The sequence below is a fragment of the Prionailurus viverrinus genome, chromosome B2 (assembly GCF_022837055.1).
Source record: "Prionailurus viverrinus isolate Anna chromosome B2, UM_Priviv_1.0, whole genome shotgun sequence".
Taxonomy (NCBI): domain Eukaryota; kingdom Metazoa; phylum Chordata; class Mammalia; order Carnivora; family Felidae; genus Prionailurus; species Prionailurus viverrinus.
This window is the reverse complement of record NC_062565.1, coordinates 64,200,345-64,214,697: the sequence shown is the minus strand read 5'-3', so window position 1 is coordinate 64,214,697 and position 14,353 is coordinate 64,200,345. Positions and strand designations below refer to the sequence as shown.

General features: G+C 38.6%; 2 protein-coding genes across 4 annotated transcripts in view; one reads left to right on the top strand and one right to left on the bottom strand.

Annotated features, from left to right (window-relative positions):
- B3GAT2 (beta-1,3-glucuronyltransferase 2) overlaps positions 1-12,850 on the top strand; it is a 92,259-nt gene extending 79,409 nt beyond the window's left edge. The window contains exons 3-5 of one of the 2 annotated variants that reach the window (XR_007152496.1): positions 12,164-12,312; positions 12,398-12,574; positions 12,734-12,850. Coding sequence is in view for 1 of the 2 variants with exons in the window: in XM_047860691.1 (XP_047716647.1) it covers positions 12,164-12,312; positions 12,398-12,484 (236 nt within the window). In the remaining variant the exon portion in view is untranslated. Of the gene's footprint in view, positions 1-12,163; positions 12,313-12,397; positions 12,622-12,733 lie in introns of those variants that run through there. The other variant, XM_047860691.1, reaches the window with a different exon arrangement.
- A 498-nt stretch (positions 12,851-13,348) lies between these two features.
- The window catches only part of SMAP1 (small ArfGAP 1), a 202,700-nt gene continuing 201,695 nt past the window's right edge, over positions 13,349-14,353 (bottom strand). For both annotated transcript variants that reach the window (XM_047860688.1, XM_047860690.1), the window contains one exon: positions 13,349-13,925. In XM_047860688.1, the coding sequence (XP_047716644.1) occupies positions 13,791-13,925 (135 nt within the window). In that variant the 3' untranslated portion in view covers positions 13,349-13,790. The remainder of the gene's footprint in view (positions 13,926-14,353) is intronic.

Sequence of the window (14,353 nt, the reverse complement as noted above, 5' to 3'; positions counted from 1 at the left end):
ACAGGGGAGGGTCAGAGAGAGAGAGGGAGACACAGGATCTGAAACAGGCTCCAGGCTCTGAGCAGTCAGCACAGAGCCCGATGTGGGGCTCGAACTCACGGACCACGAGATCATGACCTGAGCTGAAGTCGGACGCTTAACCGACTGAGCCACCCAGGCGCCCCTCATTTTCTTTTTAAATACCCAGAAATGGTATTGCTGGATCATATGGTATTTTTAATTTTTTGAGGAGCTTCCATGTTGTTTTTCATAGTGGCTGTACCAATTTACACTCCTGCCAACAGTGTGCATGGGTCCCCTTTTCTCCATGTTCTTGCCAAAACTTGTCATTACTTGTTGTTTTGATATGAGCCATTCTAACATAGGTGATATCTCATTGTGGTTTTGATTTGTATTTCCCTGATGATGAGTGATGTTGAATATCTTTTCATGTGTCTGTTGGCTGTTGTTTATCTTCTTTAGAAAAATGTGTATTCAGGTCCTCTGCTCATTTTTTAATCAGATTGTTGTTGGTTTTTGCTGTTGAGTTATATGAGTTCTTTATATATTTTGGGACATTTGCCCCTGTACATACGTGATTTGCAAGTATTTTCTCCCATTTGGGTAGGTCACCTTTTTATCATGCTGATGGTTTCCTCTACTGGGCTGAAGCCTTTTATTTCGATATAGTCCCACTTGTTTATTTTTGCTTTTGTTGCCTTTACTTTTGGTATTAGATCCAAAAAGTCATCAACAAGATTGCTGTCAAGGAGCTTACCACATATATTTTTGTCTAGGAGTTTTATGGATTCAGATCTTATATTCAAGTCTTTAATCCATTTGGAGTGGATTTTTGTGTATGGTGTAAGATAGTGGTTGAGTGTCATTCTTTTGCATGTGGCTGTCCGGTTTTCCCAAGACCATTTAAGAGTCTGTGCTTTCCTCATTGTATATATTCTTGGTTCCTTTTTCTTAAATTAACTGACCCTAAATGCACGGGTTTGTTTCTGGGCTATTTATTCTGTTTCATTTATCCATGTATCTGTTTCATGCAAATACCTTATTGTTTTGATTACTACAGCTTTGTAACGTGGTTTGAAATCACAGAACATGATGCCTCCAGCTTTACTCTTCTTTCTCAAAGTTGCTTTGCCTATTCAGGGTCTTTTTTTTTTTTTAATTTTTTTTTTTAACGTTTATTTTTGAGACAGAGAGAGACAGAGCATGAATGGGGGAGGGTCAGAGAGAGGGAGACACAGAATCTGAAACAGGCTCCAGGCTCTGAGCTGTCAGCACAGAGCCCGACGCGGGGCTTGAACTTATGGAACATGAGATCATGACCTGAGCTGAAGTCGGCCGCTTAACTGACTGAGCCACCCAGGCACCCCCTATTCAGGGTCTTTTGTGGTTCCACATAAATTTTAGAGTTGTTTCTTTTCTGTGAAAAATGTCACTGGAATTTTGATAGGGATTGCATTGATTCTGGATTGCTTTGGGTAGTTTGGAGATTTTGACAATATTCTTCCAATCCCTAGTATGGAATAATTTCCCATTTATTTGTGTTTTCAGTTTGTATCATCATGTCAGTCTTTTACCTCCTTGGTTAAATTTCTCCCAGGCATTTTATTCTTTCTGATGCAATTGTAAATGAGATTGTTTTCTTAAGTTCTCTGTCTGATAGTTCATTACTAGTACATAGAAATGAGAAAATTTTTGTATATTGATTTTGTATCCTGCGATTTACTGAACTCACTTATTCTAACAGTTTTTGGTGGAGTCTTAACATTTTTCTATATTTGGTATCATGTCATCTGCAAATAATGGTAGTTTTACTTCTTCTTTTCCAATTTGAATGACTTTTATTTCTTGTCTGATCACTGTGGCTAGAACTTCCGATACTATATTGAATAAAAATGGTGAGAGTGGGCATCCTTGTCTTGTTCCTGAACTTAGGGAGAAAACTTCCAGCTCTTCACTATTAAGTATGATGTCAGCTGTGGGCTTGTCCTATCTGGCCTTTATTATGTTGGGGTACATTTCATCTGTATGCACTTTGTTGAGAGTTTTTATCACAAGAGGATATTGAATTTTGTCAAATGCTTTTTCTGTGTCTATTGAGATGATCATATAATTTTCATCCTTCATTTTGTTAGTCTGGTAGATCACGCTGATAGATTTGCAGATATTGAATCATCCTTGCATCCCTGGAGTATATCCCATTTGATCACTTGATTCTTTTTTATTATTGAATTCAGTTAGCTAACATTTTGTTGAGGATTTTTGCATCTATGTTCATCAAAGATACCTATAATTTTCTTGTGGTAACCTTGTCAGGTTATGGAATTAAGGTATTGCTGGCCTCATAAAACGTTTGGAAGCATTTGAATGTTTGGTAAAATTCATCATTGAAGCCATCTGGTCTTCTATTTGGTTGAGAGTTTTTTGATTACTGATCCAGTCTCCTTACTAGTCATTGGTCTATTCAGATTTTCTATTTCTTTATGATTCTTGGTAGGTTGTATGTTTCTGGAGAATATCCATTTTTTCTAGGTTGTCCAATTTGTTAGTCTGTATTTGTTCATAGTAGTTTCTTATCCTTTCCATTTCTGTCTTGTTAATAGTAATGCCTTTTATTAAAAATAAATTTTTTAACATGTTGAATTTTTGAGAGAGACGGAGTGTGGGTGGGGGAGGGGCAGAGAGAGAGGAAGACACAGAATCTGAAGCAGGCTCCAGGCTCTGAGCTGTCAGAACAGAGTCCAGTGCAGGGCTTGAACTCACAAACTGTAAGATCATGACCTGAGCCACAGTCAGACATAACTGACTGAGCCACAGCCTTCTCTTTTATTTATAATTTTATTTGAGCCCACTCTTTCTTGGTGATTCCAGCTGAAGGTTTGTCAGTTTTGTTTATCTTTTCAAAGAGCCAGCTCTTAGTTTCATTTATCATTTCTATTAACTTTTTAGTCTCTATTTCATTTATTTCTGCTCTGGTCTTTGCTATTTACTTACTTCTTCTAACTTTTGGTGATTTTTTTTTCTTTTTCTAGTTCTTTAAGGAAAAAAGGTTTTTTGAGATCTTTGTTTTTTGTGTAGGCATTTATCACTAAGAACCTTCCCCTTAGAACTGCTTTTGCTGTATCTCATAAGTTCTGGTATGTTGTATTTCCATTCTCATTTGTCTCAAGGCATTTTTTGATTCCTCAGCAGTTTTCCATTTTTAACCTTCATGCCCTACATTACTGTGGCTGCTGCTTCCTAACTTATTCTCCTGAAATGGTCACAGTGGGATTGGGAGTTTGAAAAAGAGAAAGGCAGGAACATCATTGGTAATGACAGAGTAAGGACCTCTGAATATTATCTTCTATAAAAACAGTGATTATCAAAATCAACTTTCTCACAACTGTGGAAGTTAACCCAAAGTGTGCATCACTCTGAGGAGTATTTGTTCAAGAAAAATGGTTAAATGTTGGTAATAACAGTATTACATTGTGTCACCTTGCCCTATTCCTGTCCCTTTCTCCCTAGTTCCACGGTGGCCTTGGAGTCAGGCTGAAAATCAACAGCTACTTATCCTAGCAGTCACTGGGAGGGAAGAACAGGGTTGGAACTTATTCAAAGCTTCATTCTAAGAGAATTTCCATTATTTGACCTAACAGGTCTTTAGAAAATCCCATTCTCCAAGCTTGTCTTTATCTGACTTCACTCAGATCTCACCCAGTACAAACAGCCTTTTCCTGGGAGCATTTTTAAAAAATAAAAAATAGGAAAACAAAAACCTCAAACAAAAACTAAATAAAAACAAAAGTAAAAACAAAATGTTGATTGTCATTGCAGATTCCTGAGGCAATGGTAATAGTTATGGCAAACAATAAGCTAATCAAAAAATTAGAAAGAAAAATCTTAGATAATATTTCATTCCATAGGGGCTTTGAAAAGCCATCTGGGTGGCTCAGTTGGTTAAGCATTCTACTCTTGACTTCGGCTTAGGTTGTGATCTCATGGTTCATGGGATTGGGCCCCGCATCAGGCTCTGTACTAACAGTGCTGAGCCTGCTTCGGATTCTCTCTCTCCTCTCTCTCTGCCCCTCTTCCCACACACACATGCACTCTCTCTCAAAATAAATAAATAAACAAAAAACAAAAAAACAACTGATTCAAAAGGAAATAGAAAATCTGAATAGACCTGTAAGAAATAGATTGAATTAGTAATCAATGAAACCTATATAGAGAAAAGCCCAGTTCCAGATTTACTGGTGAATTCTAACAAGCATTTAAAAAATAATTAAGACTGATCATTCACAAACATTTCCAAAAAATAGTAAGAAGGGAACATATTTGAAGTCATTCTATTAGACCATTGTTACCCTGATCCCAAAACTGGACATCACAAAGCAAAAAACTTACCAATATCCCTTATGAATATAGATGCAAAATTCCTAAACAAAATACTGGTGGAGTTAATCCAGCAACATATAAAAAGAATTATACACCATAACCAGGTGAGATTTATCACTGGAGTGTAAGGTTAGTTCATATACAAAAGTCAGTCAATGTAATGTACCATGATCAGTAGAACAAACCACAAAAACCACCTGATCAAATTAATAGATGCAGAAGAAGCACCTGACAAAATTCAATGTCATTTCATGATAAAAACACTAGACAGATCAGTAAGTGAGGAATGGGAAAGAACATCTTTTATTTGATGTAGGGCATCTATGAAAAAGCTAATGTTTTAAATAGCTGAAGACTGAAAGCTTTTCCCATAAAGATCATGACAAAGGTGATCCCTCTTGACAGTTGTATTCACCATTGTAATACAGGTGGTAGCTAGGGTAATTATTGAGAAAAAGTAATAAAAGTCATCTAGGTTGGAAAGGAAGAAGTAAAATATCTTAAATAATCAATAGCATGATCTTTTATGTACAAAATCCTCAAGAATACATACACAGCTATCCGTGCTAGTAAATAAATTCAGCAAGGTTGCAGGATATAAGATCAACATATGAAAATGAAATGCATTTTTTTTAAGTTTTACTTATTTGAGAGAGAGCACATGAGCAGTGGTAGGGGGGCAGAGAGAGGGAGAGAGAGAATCCCAAGCATGTTCCATGCTGTCAGCACACAGCCCAATGTGGGGCTCAATGTTACTAACCACGAGATACTGACCTGAACCGAAATCAGGAGTCAGACCTTTCCTAAATGAGGCACCTAGATGCCCCCTTTATACACTGGCAATGAACAATCTGAAAAAGGAAACCAGTAAGCAGTTTTATTCACAACAGTGTCAGAAATAATAAAATACTTAGTAATAAAAAAAAGTATGAGAATTGTATACTGGAAACTGTAAAACATTTAGAAAAATTGAACTAAATAAGTATACAGACATTTTATGTTCCTGGATTAGGAGACAGTGTTATGGATTAGAAGATATAATATTACTCCAGTGGTACAATATTCCCCAAATTAATCTGTAGATTTGGGGTAATTCCTATCAAGATTTTGGCTGCCCTTTTTTCAGAAATTGACAAGGTCATCCTAAAATTAACATGGGAAAGCAAGGAACTCCAAATAGCCAAAACAATTTTGTAAAACAGCAAAGTTGGAAGATTTATGCTTCCTGATTTGAAAACTGAGTATATAAAGGTACAGTAATAGTGTGGCACTGGCATAAAGATAAGCATATGAATCAATAGAAGAGAATTGACCATAAATAAGCCCTCACATTGTGGTCAGTTGATTTTTGCCAAGGGTGCCAAGGCCATTCAATAGAGAAAGATAGGTTTTTTTTTTAATTTTTTTTTTTTTAACATTTTATGTATTTTTCAGACAGAGACAGAGCATGAACGGGGGAGGGGCAGAGAGAGAGGGAGACACAGAATTGGAAGCAGGCTCCAGGCTCTGAGCCATCAGCCCAGAGCCCGACGCGGGGCTCGAACTCACGGACCGCGAGATCGTGACCTGAGCCGAAGTCGGCCGCCCAACTGACTGAGCCACCCAGGCGCCCCAGATAGTTTTTTTTTTTTTTTTAAAGTGCCCAGGGGTGCCTGTGTGGCTTGGTCAGTTATGTGTCTGGCTCTTGGTTTTGGCTCAGGTCGTGATCTCTCGGTTGGTAAGTTTGAGCCCTTTGTCAGGCTCTGTGCTGATGGCACGGAGCCTGCTTGGGATTCTCTCTCCCCCTCTCTCTCTGCCCCTACCTCGTCTGCCCTCAAAACCAATAAGTAAACTAAAAAAAAGTGCCCAGAGTTATGAATATACTAAAAGCCATTTAATCACACATATCCTTTAAGAGCAAATTTTGGCATGTATGAATTATATCTCATTAAAGGGGGTGGGTGGGTGCAGAAGATTGACACACACACTCTGCAAAAGACTGGATGTGCTCTGCTAAGAAGAGATATGAAAGGAGAGGGGGTCGCCTCAGGGAGAATTAGAAGGAGGTGCCACATTGCACATCTTTCTTCAGCAATTCCTGAGACAACTGTGTGTGTATACATTTTAATTTGGAAATTGATAGTCTCTTTTTATTTCAAGTGAGTAGAGACCAACTTTTGAAATTACCAGACCTGTTGCCAGTAATAGAAGTGTGTCAAGAGCACAGTATTCCAGTATCACTAGCCAGAGCTGACCGTCAGGAGGAAAAAAGGCCATTAGTATCTTTATTGTGGCTGAACTGTAATGTTGCCAAAATCTATCCTGTGAGAATTCGAAATAAGTTTGGTTTGTAACACCCTTGTTTTTAAGATTAGATTATGTGTAATTAGAAAAGAATATGCCAGTGGGACAAGTATGCAGAGGTAAGAGGAAGTTGATACACAACAGAAGGAACTGATAAGCATTACTGATGTGTTTATGGCTGAAAGAGGAAGAGATTTTCTGGACTTGCTTTTTCTTTTTCCAGTTTGTCTGGTTTTGGTTTGTTTTTTCCTTATTGCAATGGCTAGGACCTCCAGTACACTGTTGAGTAAAAGTTGACAGCGACAACCTTGCCTCATTGCAATCATCAGGGGTTTTAACACTGTCTTTCACCATGAAGTATATATAATATCGGCAATAGGTTTTTTGTAGATGTCCTTTACCAAGTTGAGGAAGTTCACTTTAATTAGTTTGCTGAGTGGCTTTTTAAAAATCTTGATGTTGGATTTTGTCAAGTGCGTTTTCTACATTTATTACAATAGATTTTTCTTTTTTTATAACATCTTAAGTTGGTGAATTACACTGATTGATTTTGAAATGTTAAAACAACATTGCAGTCTTGGAATAAACCTCATTTGGTCATGATTTATAGTTGGATTCAAATGGCTAAAACTTTTAAGAATTTTTCTGTGTTCATGAAGGTTGTTAGACCTGTAGTTTTCTTATCTTACCTTGTCTTGTAATCTTTTTTATTTTTTACCTAATACTTGTTTGGTTTTGGTATTAGGGAAAGGCTGGCTTGAGAGGATTTGAAATGTTCCTTCCTTTTTTATTTTCTATACAAATAGTTAATACTTCTTCCTTACACATTTGGTAGATACCATCAGTGAAACTATTTGGGCCTGGAGGTTTTTTGTTAGTTTGTTTTCTCAGTTTTATTTTGGTTTGGGTTGGGGGGGGGGGATGGTGTGGGCAATTTTGAACTATAAATTTAATTTCTTTATTGATATGGGGCTACATAGATTATTTCTTCATGACTGAACTTTGATAGCTGTTTCTTTCAAGGAATTTGTCCATTTTTATGTAAGTTGTCAAATTTTCTGCCATAATGTTTTTTTCTAATACTCCTTTATTATCATTTTATATTTGTAGAATACATACCAATATTCCCAGTATTGGTAACTTAGGACTTATTTTCCCCCTCTGATAGGTATGGGTAGATATTTATCAATTTTCTTGACTTCTTTTCTCAAAGGACATGCTTTTTATTTCACTGATCTTCTCTATTTTCTATTTCATTGATTTTAGCTCATAGGTTTATTATGAGCTATTTTCTATTCATTTTGGGTTTTATTTGCTCCTTTTTTTTTTTTTTAAGTATAAAAAGGTGTAGGAACTTACCCTTCCTATCTAATAAATTTGTTTATAGCTGTTAAAAAATTAATTTTCCATCTAAGTACTGTTTTAGATGCATCCCACTGTTTTCATTCATTTAACCACTTTTTCATTTCCCTTTTGGTTTCTTAGATCCATAGTCTATTTCGAATTACATTGTTTGGTATCCAAATATTTGGAGATTTTCCAGATAGCTTCATGTTATTGATTTCTATTTTAATTCTGTTGTGGTCAGAGAAACACTTTGTACAATTTGAATTCTTTCATCTTTATTGAGATTTGATTTCTGGCCCAGACTATGTGGCCTATCTTGATAATGTCCCATGTGTACTTGGAGATTGTGGATTCTGTATTGTTTGGTGGCGCATCTTATGTCAGGTCAAGTGTTACATATCCTTACTGATTTCCAAATTTAGTAAGTTTTCAGTTTTTTCATTTTTTTTTCTCCTATCCCTCTTTCCAAACCTTTCATTCAGTTTCTTTGGGGGTGTGTGTGTGTGTCTGTCTTGATATGTCTGTCTGTCTTGATATTTTCCTGTGTGTCCTTTTGGTAGTTTCTATTGTTCATTCTTCAAGTTTACTAGTCTTTTATTCTGCAATGATTTATCAGCTGCTAATCTCAGCCAGTATATTTTTCACAACAGTGAGATCACATTGGGTTTTTTTTTTTTTTTGTATCTTCCATTACTCTCCTTAGCATGCTCAATCTTTCCCCTTTTTGAACATATAGGGTATATTTGGGGTTGTATTTTCCTGCTTCTTTGTATACATGGTAATTTTTGTAGCTCAGGCATTTTGAATTTTATGTTGCTAGGTATTAGAAAAAATAAGTATTAGATTACGTTTATGTATGTCTAACACATTTATTACACACACATTCACATATACACGCACACACGTACATACATAGGGGATACATACATACTTACATTAGGGACCCTATCTCTACTTCACTTGAACAAGCCATTCACAGTGAATCGCCAGTTTTCATTTGCATTTTATTTTTTATACAGCTGACCAGGACAGAGAATCCTAGTCCCATGTTTTTTTGTAAGGCTCCCAGTATCTCAAAAGCTACTGCAAACATCTTTAAAGCTAAATTAATTTCACTAGAAAAAAGGAAGGGCACATAAAATACTTGAGGCATAAATACTTGGAAATTAAGAAAACCCAAGGTCTCCATCTTGGGTTGGAAGCAGTGGTTTGAGGAGCTTAAAAACTCCTTGTCCTGCTCTCATAGGGAGAACTCTCCCAGCTTCATAGCACGTCATGATTCCCTGAAAGGCAACCCAGGGTGTGGGCCTGGGTAGTGTGTAGTCCCTGGGGCTGGCTGTGACCAGCTTCCTTTAAAGAGCTCACCCAGCAGGGGCATATGGGCAAAGTAGGAGATTGAAAAGCCTCTGAATTGCCTCCCTCCCCCTTTTGTATTAGATCATAGAAAATCACTTTGCTGCTGCGGTGAGCCACCCGGGAAAATCTCTCTCCAGGGTGCTGGCCTGCCAGGTGCACCCTGTTCTCCAGTGAGGCCAGGAAAGGGCCCCACAGCAAAACAGTGTCTAGCTTCACAGCTGGCTGGCAGCTTTGCTTAAGTTGGTAGATTGTGCTGTGTAACTCTAAGAGCTAGAAGGTATTCCCGAGCCAAGGAAAGCAAGAAACTACACTTAATCTGAATCTCTGAGTGGTCACCATGATGAATGTGTTAAAGACTTCAGGGAAGGGGTGCCTGGATGGTTCAGTCGGTTGAGCATCCGACTTTGGCTCAGGTCATGATCTCACGGCTCGTGAGTCCGAGCCCCGTGTGGGGCTCTGTCCTGACAGCTCAGAGCCTGAAGCCTGCCTCTGATTCTGCGTCTCCCTCTCTCTCTGCCCCTAACCCACTCGCATTCTGTCTCTGTCTCTCTCAAAAATAAATAAACATTAAAAAAAAAATTTTTTTTTAAAAGAAAAAAATGACTTCTGGGAAAATGAAGGAAATCAAACTGGCTTCACATTTTCAGAACGACTTCTGTATGGTTTGGATCCTATTTTTTTTTAATTTTTTAACATTTATTTATTTTTGAGAGACGGAGAGAGGCAGAGAATGAGCAAGGGAGGGGGAGAGAGAGAGATACAGAATCCGAAGCAGGCTCCAGGCTCTGAGCTGTCAGCACAGAGCCTGACGCAGGGCTCGAACTCACGAACTGCAAGACCATGACCTGAGCTGAAGTCGGACGCTCAACGGAGCCACCCAGGCGCCCCGGATTCTCTTTGTTCTTTAATTTTAAGAAAGGGGAAATACAATTAGTACCTTGAAGCCATGTGAAAAATATACCAGGAGCTTCAGTGATGGAGAAGGGCAGACCCTCAACTGTAGAAAAAGTATGAAACTTATTTTTAAGTACATGGGGAAAAAAAAAAAAAAGGCAAGGCCTCCTAGAGCACAAAAATCACCAGTTAGAAAGGTTACTTTTTATGTGTGAATCTGAACTTCTGGCTTTTTGCTGAAGAGGTCTGTGGCTGTTTTGGCTGTCTGGGGAAGGCTTCAGGCTCCTTAGCCAAGTGGTGTGAAATGCTAGTGGCCTGGTTCTGCCACCACTTTCACAGGCCCTTTCCCTGTAAACCCTGTTCTCTGGCCATAGATGGCAGCCAGTGCCACCTGCCCTTCATGTTTCTAATGGTATTTTTATGTATATACCATAGTACCTCATGAACAGTGCTGTGCAGTTAGTGGGGCCTTTCCATTTGCTAATTTTACATGACACACTGAGCTGACAAGGTGTCACACCCCTCTTGGCAGATGAGGAAATGGGAAAGCTTTAGGATCAAGAAAGTTTCAGTGACTTGGCCAGTGTCCCAAGTACAAGGATCTAGGCAAAATCAAAAGGCTTGTTAACTCTAAATTCAGTGTTCTTTCTGCTAGAATGTGCCGCCACCCTCCAGGACTGGTGGGAGATACTGGGCCAGTCCTCAGGCTAATGCTTCATGATTGTTTTACTTGTTCTGCCTCACTCAGCAGGTGCTGAGCCAAGTTGTGTTTGTGGGGAGCTAGCTTAGTGGGAGACTTTCCTGTGAAGAGGGCAGGGTCTAGAACATGGAAGTGGCCCAGTCTGGCATGTGGAGTGATGAGAATACTGCTTGTGGTTTTCTCACAACTCCCCAATTACTTACTGCCTAGTACCATTTGGAACTTACTTTGCTAACTATGCTTTTGCAAAAAGAAGCATAAATCAATTCAGTTAATGTAGAAAAGGGCGAAAAGTTGCTAAGGAACGTTCCTGGAGATCAGGCCTCGCAGCTTTGACTCTGGGAGGGTATCTAACTTCATTGTTAGCTTAGTCATAAAGAGCAGAGGTCCAGGACCTCAGACTTTCAAAACAACCACAAAGGTTAACAGCAGTTGCTTGCTGAGAAAGCTTGCAGTGTGTTTAATGACTAAGCCTTTAACATAGGGTTTCCTAAACCAGATTCAATAGTAATGATTTTTCATGACCAAACCATTGAAGGCAATTGAGAGTAATGTTTCCCTCAAAAAATTAAACCCCAAAACCAAATTTATCAAATGGCTGGACACCTCCTGTACTGACTTCCAAACCTCCCCCCCCCCACCCCACCCTTGTCGGATTGAACCAAATTAGAAATTTAAACCAAATGATTACAGATTTTTCATATTCTAGCTAACTGACTTGTACTCCTCAGTCTTCTAAACTCAAAAGTAAATCGCAGCAGTGCTGGTTCTGAGGAGAGCACACATAAAGGTGTTAAAAAACAGGCAGGATACCCAGGCAGGCTTACACCCCGAGGACAGGGTAAGTCTGTATGCTCTGCAGCTGTGTTTCCATTTAGTTCTCAATTCCCAGAGTGTCGAAGGCCGGGCTGTGATGACCTCTACGAACGAGCAGCTTCTTGTCAACAGCCTAGACTTTGTATTTTACAGTGGCTCTTGTCCCCCCCCCGCCCCTGTGCGTGCACCTCTGTCGTGGCACTGAACGTACCACAGTGCCCCGGTTGCTTTCTACATGTAATGCTCCTACTATTCAACTCTGAGAGCCAAGACCTGGCACATACTTGGCATGTAGAAGAATTTCTGATGTGTCCAAAATTTTACAGAAAAAAGAGAAGTACGCCAATTATTTTATTTTAAAGTCTTTTTTTTTTCTCACTTTTCACAAAGGATTTGCTGTCAGTCTTCAAGTCATCTTGTCCAATCCAAAAGCCGTATTTAAGCGTCGTGGATCCCAGCCAGGGATGCAAGAATCTGATTTTCTAAAACAGATAACAACAGTTGAAGAGCTGGAACCAAAAGCAAATAACTGCACCAAGGTATTCATTTCACTTGTGCTGCTTGACCTTGTTGAGTGTCAGCGTTAAGAAGCATGGCTACCCAAAAGATTTCCCTCCCCTCTAGGTTCTCGTGTGGCACACTCGGACAGAGAAGGTTAATCTAGCCAACGAGCCAAAGTACCACCTGGACACGGTGAAAATTGAGGTGTAAATTGAAGAAACTGAAGCAGCAACTGGTGCAGTTTGCCTGGCTGGTGGACGTGGGAGAGGACGTTTGGAGGTCAGGCTGCCAAACATTCAGGTATTGTTCACTTTACTTCAGTACAGCAGCCTTTACTGTCATCTGATGGACATCTGTTTAAGCAGAGCTTGCCAGTTAACATGGCTGACTGGATGGTATAAAGTGTGTGTTTTTTGTCTTCATTTGTTCTGCATGTTTTCCCTACAATGAAACTGGAAGTTCTTTGTACAGTACAGCTAGTGACACTGCGGGATACACTGTGAGTATCTTGTGTACTTTTTTTTTTTTTTTTCCCATTTGGCCTTATAATTGGTGGAACTGGTTTCAGAAACAAAGGACAGGTATTTTGTTGACTAAATGTTCCCAATTCCTCACTTTGCAATATTAAGTAATTTTCATATGGTTGGTGGCAGTATACATTGTAGGAAATAAAACCCACAAAAATAAAAAGGTCTATGGATTTATCTGTTTAATATAGGGATATAACATTTTGTCAATACTAGGCACCATAAAATGTAAACACAATTACTGTCATAAACCTGGATATACCTTCAAGGATTGAAAGTGGCTTTGTTTAGTTACCCTGTTTGCATATAGTGCAGAGAAAGGTCTTCATGTTATTAGCACTATGTACATAAGAAGAGATCCAAATTACAAGAGAGGCAGATAAAATTTGAGTTCTTTAAACATTCGTTAAACTAAGTTTTGTAGTAACATCCAGGTTTATCTTCCTTTCACTAGCCACGTTCCCTGTTAAGCACATCATAACAACAACACAGTGAAGTGAATGATGAAATAAAAGAACTTTGATACACTAGAAAATAGTGCTCAGTGACACATTTACATTCTATTTATATGATTAAACATTTGATCATACAGTACCTTCCTACAGGATTACTGGCTAATTTGGGGGTGGGGTTTATACTGTTAGAGGTATCACTAACATGATAACTACTTCCCTTATATGCAAACATTAGAGCTATACTTTTATCGAGAGTAAAACTGATTATGCAAGTTGACTGAGCAGCTTCTCAAATAATGTGGTTTACGAAATCATGGGAAATGAGCAAAGCTGCCCTTGACATAAAATAGTTTCTCAACCTGCTTTTCACATCAAATTTAATCTGTACAGACCAACACGGTCAGTCAGATAATTCTTAATATGAACAAATGGGGAAAAAGAAAAAAAATATGTACATGAATAAACAGGGGAACTAGATGCGTTTTAGCAAGGAATGTCAGGTGGTAGTTCTGGATGAAACTTGCAGTGCAGTTTTCATTTCCACAGCTGTGTGCTGAGAGTCTGACCCGATGAGCTTCCAGACCAGCCTGCTGTTGTGCTGGGGGGCTGGCCAAAACCCACTGCGGGGTTTGTACTGCTGATACTCATGCCGGCCATTTGCTGATTCATCTGTGAAACATTAAAGGCTTATTTTAGGACGTTTACTTCACTTTTAATTCTTGTTTCTTGAGCCACAGTTAGACATTTATTAGAAGCTGCCTTTGAGGTTAATTTAGTCAAAGAGATAATGAAGTTTAATAGCAATTATAGAAGTATTTTTCATCAATATGAAAATTAGTCAAAGCACAGGGGTGTAAGTAGACTACCAAACAATTATTTCCCTAGAGAAAGCAAATAGCTATTTTGTTTCCTTCTTGTTCTTTCCTTCCACTTTTTTTTTTAGCATTGTCCATAAAGTGATCTCAATCCTATTTATTCATTTTCAAGACTCCATTTCTTGTCCCCCAAAGATTAACCTCAACTGAAAAAACACCAAAGCAATCTTTGAATTTGTATTTGAGTCCACTGTTCTAACTTTCAACTATATCAGGATGTTG